Source organism: Pangasianodon hypophthalmus, chromosome 7, assembly GCF_027358585.1.
Source record: "Pangasianodon hypophthalmus isolate fPanHyp1 chromosome 7, fPanHyp1.pri, whole genome shotgun sequence".
Classification (NCBI taxonomy): domain Eukaryota; kingdom Metazoa; phylum Chordata; class Actinopteri; order Siluriformes; family Pangasiidae; genus Pangasianodon; species Pangasianodon hypophthalmus.
In genome coordinates this window covers 15,775,922-15,786,730 of record NC_069716.1, presented here as the reverse complement: position 1 = coordinate 15,786,730, position 10,809 = coordinate 15,775,922, and the positions used below count along the sequence as shown (strand labels likewise).

At 39.7% G+C, this 10,809-nt stretch overlaps 1 protein-coding gene across 5 annotated transcripts; it reads right to left on the bottom strand.

Moving 5' to 3' along the window:
• Window positions 1-22: 22 nt before the first annotated feature.
• On the bottom strand, window positions 23-8,022 carry rab41 (RAB41, member RAS oncogene family). Of its 5 annotated transcripts, XR_008301998.1 has the most exons (9): window positions 7,815-8,018; window positions 6,633-6,691; window positions 6,020-6,073; window positions 5,500-5,605; window positions 4,338-4,449; window positions 3,870-3,963; window positions 3,427-3,520; window positions 2,312-2,378; window positions 1,923-1,992 (listed from the first exon to the last, which is right to left on the bottom strand). XR_008301998.1 is itself a non-coding variant. In XM_026917939.3 (8 exons), the coding sequence occupies exons 1-8, from the start codon at window positions 7,891-7,893 to the stop codon at window positions 1,928-1,930; spliced, it is 636 nt and encodes a 211-aa protein (XP_026773740.1). In that variant the 5' UTR covers window positions 7,894-8,022; the 3' UTR covers window positions 23-1,927. The 5 variants fall into 5 exon arrangements, 4 of the variants coding, with proteins under 4 accessions (XP_026773740.1, XP_026773742.1, XP_026773741.1 ...); XM_026917939.3 differs by lacking the exons at window positions 3,870-3,963; window positions 5,500-5,605 and adding an exon at window positions 4,777-4,882 and having other exon boundaries at window positions 23-1,992; window positions 7,815-8,022; XM_026917941.3 differs by lacking the exon at window positions 3,870-3,963 and having other exon boundaries at window positions 23-1,992; window positions 7,815-8,019.
• Between the last annotated feature and the right edge of the window lie 2,787 nt (window positions 8,023-10,809).

Genomic DNA, 10,809 nt, shown 5'->3' with positions numbered 1-10,809 from the left:
ATAAACACAATCCTTGAGCAAGTTTAACGCTTGGTGAAATATCTTTATTCCATGTGATACACTTCAGTGTTTCTTTAACTTTTTTTTTATTTTTACAGCAGATAATGCATTTTTTTTCCCACATAAATTTTGCTAAACACTAGTAAGACAGCATATTTCAAATAGACAAACACTTCAGAACAGCACACAGCGGAGTATTCAATCAGTGACAATAAGTGTACAGCTGTTCAGGAGAGATGGTTCTTGTAATTAAATACTTACATATCGAAACAATGTCAAAGGCTAATATTTCAAAACAAGCTTGCTGTGTAGTGGTGCTGTCAAAGAATGTACATTTAAGTGCATGTACACAACTATAGATCCAGCCTGGCCAGATCCTTAAAACTACACACAGAGCATACAACCGAGAGAAAATGAGCATAGTGAGGAGAAAATTACACAACCAGGTCTCTGTGATGCAGTAGCCAAAGCAGAAATGCAAGCCATAAATCAGCTGACTGTTTCCCAAGTGTTTAATAACTGCCATTTAGGCCAAGCACACAACACATTTTCAGTTCTTAGTGAGATAAATAAATTAACATATAAAACCAACAGTCTTAAAATGAGCATTAGCAACACATGGTTAAACTCTTCAAGACAGTTCTCTACACTAAGCAATAGCTGTGCATAAGGGGGGAAAAAAATTCATATACTCAACAGAAACCTCTGGAGCTTTATGCAAATCAGCAGGCCTCTCTAAACCACAATGATGGTGCCTTTTCTGTTTAAAGCACCCTTAGATAGCATGCTGGTCCTGCAATGGTTTACTGAACACAAGGCGAAAAGAGTGCAGCGAGCACAGAGACACCAGATGCAGCTGCTGAAATTCAGTACACCCACTAGTGTGTAATTCATTCCCTTGCTTCCAAGAACCATCCAGGTATTATCTAGGTATTCATTAATTACAGTTAATGAGGTTTCATAATTACAGTTTATAGATAGTTAGAATACAGGGTGCATGTTTAAAGAACCCATGTATCTAGAATATCTTCTGAATGTATATCCACAGCTTTTCACCCCCAGCTAGGTGTATTCAAATTCCATGCAATTTACCAATGAAGTGTGTAAAAAGGGTGAGAAAGAGATAAAGAGTCTGACCAGAATACAGAGGTGTGTCTAAAATGATCCTATTTATATCAAGTCTTCTTTGGCCAACACCTATACCCTGAAACAAAAGACTCTAATTGTACTGATCCCTAACACCAAATTCATTAACATTCAATTACAATTTTTTTTTTTTTTTTTTAGGCTTGTTCAATTTTTTTTTTTTTTTTAAACATATTGTGAGACTTTTTACCCTCACAATCATCTAGAGCTTGAAGAGGTCCCTCAATATCCATGTTAGAACTGGCCCTTCAGCTGTCATATGAAAAACAAAATTGTCAAAACTATAATTGTAAAAAATCATCAGTAACACACGCTTACAGTTCATCAATAAACAATGCTATTTAGTTTGCCTTTGCCTTTCTGTTCGCTGAAATGAAATAGCAAGGCATTATGAGATGAGGATCTAGGTCCAACAAAAGTGAGTTAGGAAATCTGAAACAAATGATGATGATGATGAGCGTGACGGCACTGATGCTCAAAAAAAAAAGTGCAAGAGCAATTGAGCCGTGTCAATCTGCAATCATACACAATGCCATGCAGTCAGGATAGACATGAATCCAATGAGGGTATAACCTATGCTTAAATTTCTTTACTGTTTTTCCTTTAACATATATATTTTTGATAATCTGTTTTAATACAGAGTAATAGCACATCCACACGGTTACTCCGAAAAGTCACTGAGTCAAGGGGAAATAAAAGGCTCTGACTAATGGCACAGGGCCACTGAGAGACAAGCTGTTGGTGGGGAGGAGGCTGAGCTGGTGTGAGTCTGGAGCGGTTACTAGCATGAGCAGCCGCTCTCAGTCACCGGCAGTTCAGGAGATTTCTCCAGTTTGATATCAATCACTGAGAGAACGCAGTTAAGGATGACTATATCATACACATTCACAAAGAGCAACTCTACAGCTTTCCTAAAAACAGAAATAAAACAGGGTTCACACAGAAAAATTAACAGTCAGTAGTCTGCCTAATTTTCAGAGCAAAAAAAAAAATTTTTTTAATCAGAAATGCTGAAACCATGGTCTAATGTTTAATTTTGCTAAGGCCTATAATGAGATTCTCAAAAATTAAACATTTCAGACACAAATGTTTCAGTACACTACGAGCAAAGATAACACACATGGTATCCGTTGTGAGAACATATAATATGCATATTAAAGGATACTGTCCTCCTTGCTTTTCTCTGGTGCGCTATCCATCCCAGGCAAGGCTGCAGCAACACGTCTAAAAAGCTGTAAGAAGAGTGAAATTCACCATTTTATCATAATAAGTTATTAAACATAAGCATAGACAGGCTAACTTACATATACTGTACAGATCACTACGAGTTATCTGTTATTTAGGACATTTGTAATATTGGAACTAGGGATGTGCATGGGTGCTCGAATGCAGGTTTTCACTGTACACCAAGTCCACTTTAACTCATTTAAAAAAAAAAAAAAAAAAAAAAAAAAAAAGGAACACTGCCTTGGGCAATATTTTAATGCAAAGAGCAGCACTATCATAGTGCGCAAGACAAAAGTTTCCAATAATGTTAAGTACAAACTCATTAGAAGTCTTAAAGCTTTTATGTCTCATGCACTGTTGTACTAAGTATAATGTGCAGAAGTTTATACTGACCATCAGATTATTATAAACATGTACTGCCACTGACCATTAATACAATCAGATTTTTGCTCCTAACTTACGTGCCAGTTAGAACTTTCAGTAAGTTGGAATTTTACAGATGCCAGAGTGCACTACAGGCTGAATAATCGGTAAAGTCATTTAGTAAACTTTTGCTGTGTGTTTACTATTTCTATTCATTATTTCTTTTTCAAACATGTACATCGCCCCCCCACAAGACAATGCTTGATTAAAGATGTTTTCCCCTCTCCTAGCTCTTAACCCATTATCCTTTCCTTAACTCTTATAAATATTTGAATATTAAAATTAGAAAGAAGGCACATCCCTAATGGGATCAAATTGATTATAAACTCCAAATGCTTAGAGTTTCAATGTGTTTTACTGGGTAAATCAAGTCATCCAAATGAAAGCATCGTGTACTAACATGCAGAAGACCCTCATAGCAAGCAAGCAAGCAAACCAAAACCTACAAGCAAGAGCAAAGCAGATCAAGATGTAGCCCTTAGCACAGTCCTTTTGCATATGAACTGTAGAGAAAGTGTCTAAAAGAACTGGGTGAGGCTGAAAGGGACAGCAAAACAAAAGTGAGTGAGAAGTAGTAGTAGAAAGGGTTGGCTGATGGGCTGGGCTGTTCTCATTTTATTGAGTCTATACCTGTTTGACATTGTAGCCAGTTTTTGCACTGGTTTCAATGAACATGACATTCAGTTCCTTAGCCCTCTGCTCGCCCTCCTCCGTGGTGATCTGTCTGCTCATGTCCGAGCAGGGAGGGTGGAACATAGAAAGAAAAGGGGAAGATGCCAACAAGAAGAAGGAGAAGAGAGAGAAAGAGAAAAACTCAACTTTAGATTAGTAAGAGAAAAAAGGAAAGATTAGTTTTCCTATAATATGCTTTAAAAAGCCGAGAATAAAAAGAAACAGCAGTGCGGGCAAGAGACAATATCAAATGGTCAATAAAGTAAAACCATTATCATTAGAACATTCATACAGAAAAACATTCATGAAGTGTGGTCGAAACTACAACAGAAATTAAGATCTTATGGGAAGGTGTCGGACACGATCAGCTCCTGTCTACACACCTGTGCTGTAAGACCCACCTGCTTGACGTTATAACCAGCCTTGGCGCTGGTCTCTATGTACATCACATTGAGCTCCCGTGCTTTTTTCTCTGCAGCTTCTACTGAAACTTGCCTGCCATAGTCCAGTGTAAAGGGAGAGGGTGAGGAAATGGTTCAAATCATAATGGAGAATGGAAAGACAAAAGTGATAAAAGGGAATCAAAATAAATCAAATCAAAAGGTCATATTAAAGAAAAATTAATAACGATTTTAAAAAAAAAGATCAGCATGACTCCGAAGTTGATGATGAAAAGGAGCCGCATCAAAATCATAAAGAGCAAAAGGAGCAATTAAAATGAAATGAGACACTGAATACATGTAACATACAGCTTGAAAAGGAAAAGTCTTTGGAGGCTGAGAGAGGATTTTCTCACGAGTGAGAAGGTCTATTATAAAATAGTACAACTGTTTAAATAGTTAGATCACTTTTTTTTATCAATGCTATACCTTTTATCAGCCAAGTCTGTTTTGTTGCCAACCAGCATGATAATGACATCACTTCCCCTCTCTGTTCTGACATCATCTATCCATTTTGAAGTTTGCTGGAAGGAGTTAAGATCTACAGGAGAGAATAATATTTTCAGTTCAGCTGTGGTGAATGTGTCATTTATTTCAGCTTTGATTAATCACTGCACAAAGAGATGACATACTAAAGCAAGCTCTTAGAGGAAACAGAGAACGTAGACCATTAGTATAAAGGTTGGGCAAACAGTGAAAAGCAGTTTAGTTGAAGCATGAAATCTTGACAAGCTGAAAACTCACATCTGTAGTTTATTACATGTGATGCATTTAATATTAACACCACACTAATACTGACACTAGCTACTAGACTATGCTAGCTTAGGGATACAGAGCTCTGCTGTGCAAATGAGTAGCTCTGACTCACTGGTAATGTCATACACCACTACAGCGATAGTGGAGTCACGGATGTAGCTGGGGATGAGACTACGAAAGCGCTCCTGCCCTGCAGTGTCCCACAGCTGCAGCCGAACCTGAGGACCCAGTCAACAGCATGCAACAGAGAATAGTAGCAGCGAAATAAATGAGAATTCAGTAAAGAGAACAGATTGGAAGAAAGCTTGGTTAAAAGGGGGGGGAAAAAAATCAGACACCAGAGAAAACAAATCTTTACAATTGAGACAGATGCACAGTTCAGTGAATCTCAAAGATTTCAAGATGTTAAAAGGAATCATTCCATGCAAACAAGCAGTTATGATTTCAGTGATGAATTTCTTCATTCCTGCTCCTGGCAAGGCGATTTAGAAACGGCACTCTCTGTGCTGAAGTAATGCTGGACACTCTGCTCTGTCATGCATGAACACCATCTGGGTGTGCGGTTTTTGCTGTGAAATGCATTTAATGTTTTTTTCCCTCTGCTAAATAAATGACTTTCCTGTGGCTAGTCTGTTGGACACTGAATTCAATTAGTTTACAATCAGTTTGCAGTAAATATCCAAACATTTATCCAGTGTCGCTCAGGGAGACATTCCGAGTTGTCCAACATACTCAAAGCTACGCGAGTGCCCTTGACCCCAGCCAGCTCCCAAATTTACTCCACCATGTGCTCCAGGCATCATGATGGGGTGTAGCGGGAACCCCTACTACCTACTTGCTATATCATACACCACCACAGCGGCTGCTGAGTCACGAATGTAGCTGGGGATGAGGCTACGGAAGCGCTCCTGCCCTGCCGTGTCCCACAACTGTAGCCGAATCTATCAGCATCCGTGCAACACGAGTCACAAGAACCCCATTGGGCAAACAGCCATGAGTGGACAAAGACACAACCAAACCAAAATGAAAGACTAAAACAAAAAGGCAGGACACAATGGCTGTAATAAGGTACATGCGTGCACATCTAAAACAAATGAAATCAGAAATGCCTCTGCTGTGTTGCTGTACAGAATTAAATAAGTAGGCTAGTTTGATGGATATGAAAAATTAAGCTGCAACATGCTATTTATAAAACATTAAAACATTACAGGGTGGACAGCCTCTGGAAAATAGTTAAGGCTTAAAGAAGTCAGTGTGGGTTTCAGGGGAGGTTGACGAAATCAACATCTGTGTCATCCAAAACAACATCTACATGTTGACAGTTATGAAAGTTCTGAAGGATAAAAGCTGCTTACCGTACGATCTTCTAGGTACATGGTTTTTGATAGAAAGTCAATGCCAATTGTTGCCTAAAATAAGAAATAATTATTGATGAACTTCGTAAAATTACTTATAGATGTGATGTTTAATATTGCAGTGCTGTTTTATACTGTATTATTCCAAATGCTTAGTACTGTTATCATGGACACCTCAAAATACTGTTACTACAGGCTACTTAGGTAGGTAAATCCGTCCCATCTGAAAGGCATCATACAGGCTATCTTCAAACATTTTTGACAAATCTGAAGGGTGCATCAAGTCTGAGAAAGCAATCCCAGTTCTTTTCACCAGACGAAAAAATGGCAGAAGGAACAAACGCTCTGCCTAGTGATGTTTTATAAAAAATTTTAAATACAAGATCGCAAGAATATTGTTAATCATGAAAAAAAAGGTTATGCAGTTAACATTGTATAAACATTTAATATCAGTACATGCCTACTCATACATGTACTGGTATTCAAGATATTGTTTTCACAAGCTCTTCATAAAATCATGCTTTAAAGAAAAACACAATAACTGAGGATGCTGTTGTTTATTCAGTTACTGTTTACAGTGATGGATCTGTTTTTTTTGTTGTTGTTGTTGTACCTGGTAGGTGTTATCAAAGCTGTCATACATAAACCTGGTGATCAGAGAAGTCTTCCCAACTGAAGAAACAAGAAAAATATATATTTATTTCCAATTGTATCAGATGTTCTTCATACATCTGTGTACACATCATCATGTAACATAAAAGCATGTAGTCACTGATCAGTGGAACATTGTGTGAACTCTAGTCGCTGAGTTGGCAACATGGGTGGTGTCAGTTCCTAGCTAAGGACCCTTTTAATCAGAAAAAAAAGAAAAAAAGACTTGCTAGCTCCGTGTAAGCGATTTTTAATACTGACACGTTGCTTAGAAATGATGAAAGCAAAATGGAGATGGTGTGTAATGGGAAATGAATCACACACCGTACACATCGCTGATTAAACCAGATAGCTAATCATGCTAGTCACAAACTGGCGTTGATAGAAATTACACTGCTAACGGTTCAGCTAGCACCTGTAGCCAGCTAGCTATGCTTGAATTAAACTTAGCTACATATAAAGAACCATTCCTATCAAATGCACATATTTAAACGTTATTTTGCTTAGAATACAATTGTTACACGAATACTACCATTTCTGACATACAGAAAGTCAGCTAGCTACATTGTGTTAGCAGTAACAGTCACTGATATTTAGCTAACTAGCGTTAGCTATCTGCGTTGTGTGGGAATGTAGCAAGCTAGCGACGGCGTTTAGCTAACTAGCCACCTCTGTTAGCTAAATGAAATATGACTTCGCTTTGGACACACTGCGTGTCCAGGATTGTTATATACTCTAAAATATAGTGTGAAATCATATAAACCGCTTAATATATCCACGTTAACGCTTTAACGCTGTATCTAAAGAAAATGTCGAGTTTGTGTGGGCAGAGTTAAAGCTAATCTAAATGAAACACAACAGGCAATGATTACAGAATTAGTAAATACAGTACAAGTGATTTCACATTATAACAGGGGCTTATTATTGTTCGTGAAGCGTAATAATTCTTTGTAGTGGCTGAGGGTGTTTCTAACTGTTCAGACGCAAATATTTCTCCATATTTTACCACTGTGAGGCCTCTAGCTAGCTGAGGCGCTAATCTAGCCCCGGCTGTCAGCTGGAGGAGCATCCTCTCACTCGGCCTGTCTAATCACCACTGTCTCTGCATTTCATCGGGGAATATTTGGTGTCAGAGGCCACTCACCGCTCTGCTCGCCCAAAAAGACGAGCTTGAACTTTCGCAGAGGATTGCCGAACTCTCCGCCGCCGGTGGTAGTAGACATATTTATCAAATAAAACAGACAGCGACTATGCAAGACGTGATTCAGTGTGCAGGCGAAGGACACTGTACACTCCAGCACCAGGAGGAGCAGCAGCAGCAGCAGGAGCCTGTTAGCCAGCTTCTTTTTTTTTTTGTCTGTTTTCTGTGCTTTAACGCCGCATAGTGACCAAGGATTAAAATACATGTGCTCTTTTCAACATTTTTAACGCATAAAACTGCAACTTGTTTCATAGGATTTAAATAAACACACATATTGGGTCCATTAAATGTACACTATATAGCCAAATGTTTGTGGACACCTGACCACACACGTGTGTCTTTCCCAAACTGTTGCCACAAAGTTGGAAGCACACAATGCTGTAGCATTATAATTTCCCTTCACTGAAACGAAGAGGCCCAAATCTGTTCCAGCATGAAAATACCCCTGTGCACAAAGCGAGCTCCATGAAGACATGGTTTGCCAAGGCTGGAGTGGAAGAAGTCGAGTGACCTGCACTGAGCCCTGACCTCAACCCCACTGAACACCTTTAGGATGAACTGGAACACTGACTGCATCCTCAGGTCTCCTCACCTAACATCAGTGCCTGACCTGACTAATGCGCTTGGGGCTGAATGAGCAAATCCCCACAGCCATGCTCCAAAATCTAGAAGAGTGGAGGTTATTGTAACAGCAAAGGGGAACTAAATTTGGAATGGGATGTTTAAAAAGCACATACATCAATCAGCCATAACATTAAAACCATCTGCCTAATATTGTGTAGGTCTCTTGTGCCACCAAATGGCTCTGACCCATCGAGGCATGGACTACACAAGACCTCTGAAGGTGTGCTGTGGTATCTGGCACCAAGACATTAACAGCAGATCCTTTAAATCCTGTAAGTTGTGAGGTGGGATCTCCATGGATCAGACTAGTTTTTTCAGCACATCCCACAGATGCTCAATCGGATTGAGATCTGGGGAATCTGGAGGCCAAGTCAACACCTTGAACTCTTTGTCTTGTTCCTCACACCATGCATGAACAATTTTTGCAGTGTGGCAGGGCGCATTATCCTGCTGAAAGAGGCCACTGCCATTAGGGAATACAGTTGCCATAAAGGGGTGCACTTGGTCTGCAGCAATGTTTATGTAGGTGGTACGTGTCAAAGTAACATCCTCTTGAATGCCAGGATCCAAGGTTTCCCAGCAGAACATTGCCCAGAGCATCACACTGCCTCCACCTGCTTACCTTCTTCCCATAGTGCATCCTGGTGCCATCTCTTCCCCAGGTAAACAACACACCCGGCCGTCCACATGATGTAAAAGAAAATGTGATTCATCAGACCGGGACACCTTCTTCCATTGCTTCATTTTTCAGTTCTGATGCTCACGTGCCCATTGTAGGCACTTTTGGCAGTGGACAGGGGTCAGCATGGGCTCTCTGATTGGTCTGTAGCTACGCAGCCCCATATGCAGCAAGCTGTGATGCACTGTGTATTCTGACACTTTTCTATCCTAGCCAGCATTAACTTTTTCAGCAATTTATGCTACAGTAGTAGCACAGTAGTTCTGTGGGATTGGACCAGACGGGCTAGCCTTCGCTCCCCAAGTGCATCAGTGAGCCTTGGGTGCCCATGACCCTGTCGCCGGCTCACTGGTTGTCCTTCCTTGGACCACTTTTGGTAGGTACTAACCACTGCATATCAGGAACACCCCACAAGACTCGCCATTTTGGAGATGCTCTGACTTAGTCACATACCTAACACAATTTGTCACAGTCACTCAGATCCTTACGTTCCGACCAATTTGTCAGCCTCATCTGCTCCATCCATCAGTGCACACGGTCCTGGGGTGCCTCCTGTCCTGCACATTTGAGTGTTTTTCCTGCTCTAACACAACTACATTCTCTCAAGAAGGGCTGTTAATTAGCCGATTAGTTGAGTAAGTTACGTTAGAGCAGCAAAACGCTAAAATGTGCAGAGAATCTGTGCATCAGTGAAAAAGGACCACCATAGGGCCACCTCTGAGCAGATATTACTTGGGTGGTGTTTCATTCTCAGTCAGCATTTGACACTGACGTGGCAGTGGTATCTTAGTGGTTGTTGTACTGTGCGTAGCCTGTGTGTGCGTGAGGTTTTCAATATTGTGTACACTTACTGTTTACTTCATTAGATGTGTCTACCTGATCAACCTTAAGTACAGTTAAAGACTATAGTGCATCTTTTTCCATGTACAGTTGATGTTAACCTCTAGGTCTTCATTATTCTGAACTCAGCAGTGACACTCTAAAAAAAAACAGCAGCACTGTTACGTGTTGATGCATTTGTACCAAAGCAACACTCACTAACATGTTACTATAATTGTGACAAATAACTATAACTGAGGCAGCCCATCTAAGCTGAAATGAATTTTTCATTTATCTACTACAAGGAAGTAATTTTTATGATGTTTGCAATAGTGTTGTTTAGCTAATCTCTGTATTTTTTATTGTAGATACCATCAGGCCCAGGACAAAACATTTTCGTCCATAAGCCTATTCCACACAGTAATATGCCTTTCCTCAGCTGTGCCTCTGTGATGGAGAGTACCGGATGCCATTCAGGTTGTGTTTATGGAATATTACTTCATTTGTTTAATGCATCAACCCTATCATTAATTTAGCATGGCAGGAAGTATGACATGTTCTCCTAAAAAAAAGACAACAGCATGCCCACCTTAGCAACTGCAAATCAATCAAATTATCTCAAGTACTGTGGCAGCAGTATGAAGGTATTTGCAGCAATTGGCCCTGAAATGTTGGAGCTACTTAACCGATTTTAATGAATGATCAAAATAATATATATTATATATAAACATACATATACATACATAATATAGATAGTTTTTTTTATACATAATGGGCTACAGAGCTATGCTTGTTCATGTGCATAGTATTTCATAA

What these genes read in the sequence shown, in the direction of transcription:
- rab41 (XM_026917939.3), bottom strand. Translation starts at nt 7,893, where the DNA reads ATGTCTACTACCACCGGCGGCGGAGAGTTCGGCAATCCTCTGCGAAAG. An exon ending in CTTTTTGGGCGAGCAGAGCG is followed by an intron (nt 6,692 to 7,814) that starts GTGAGTGGCCTC and finishes TTGTTTCTTCAG; the next exon opens with TTGGGAAGACTTCTCTGATC. An exon ending in CTGGCTACAATGTCAAACAG is followed by an intron (nt 2,379 to 3,426) that starts GTATAGACTCAA and finishes CTCTTCTTACAG; the next exon opens with CTTTTTAGACGTGTTGCTGC.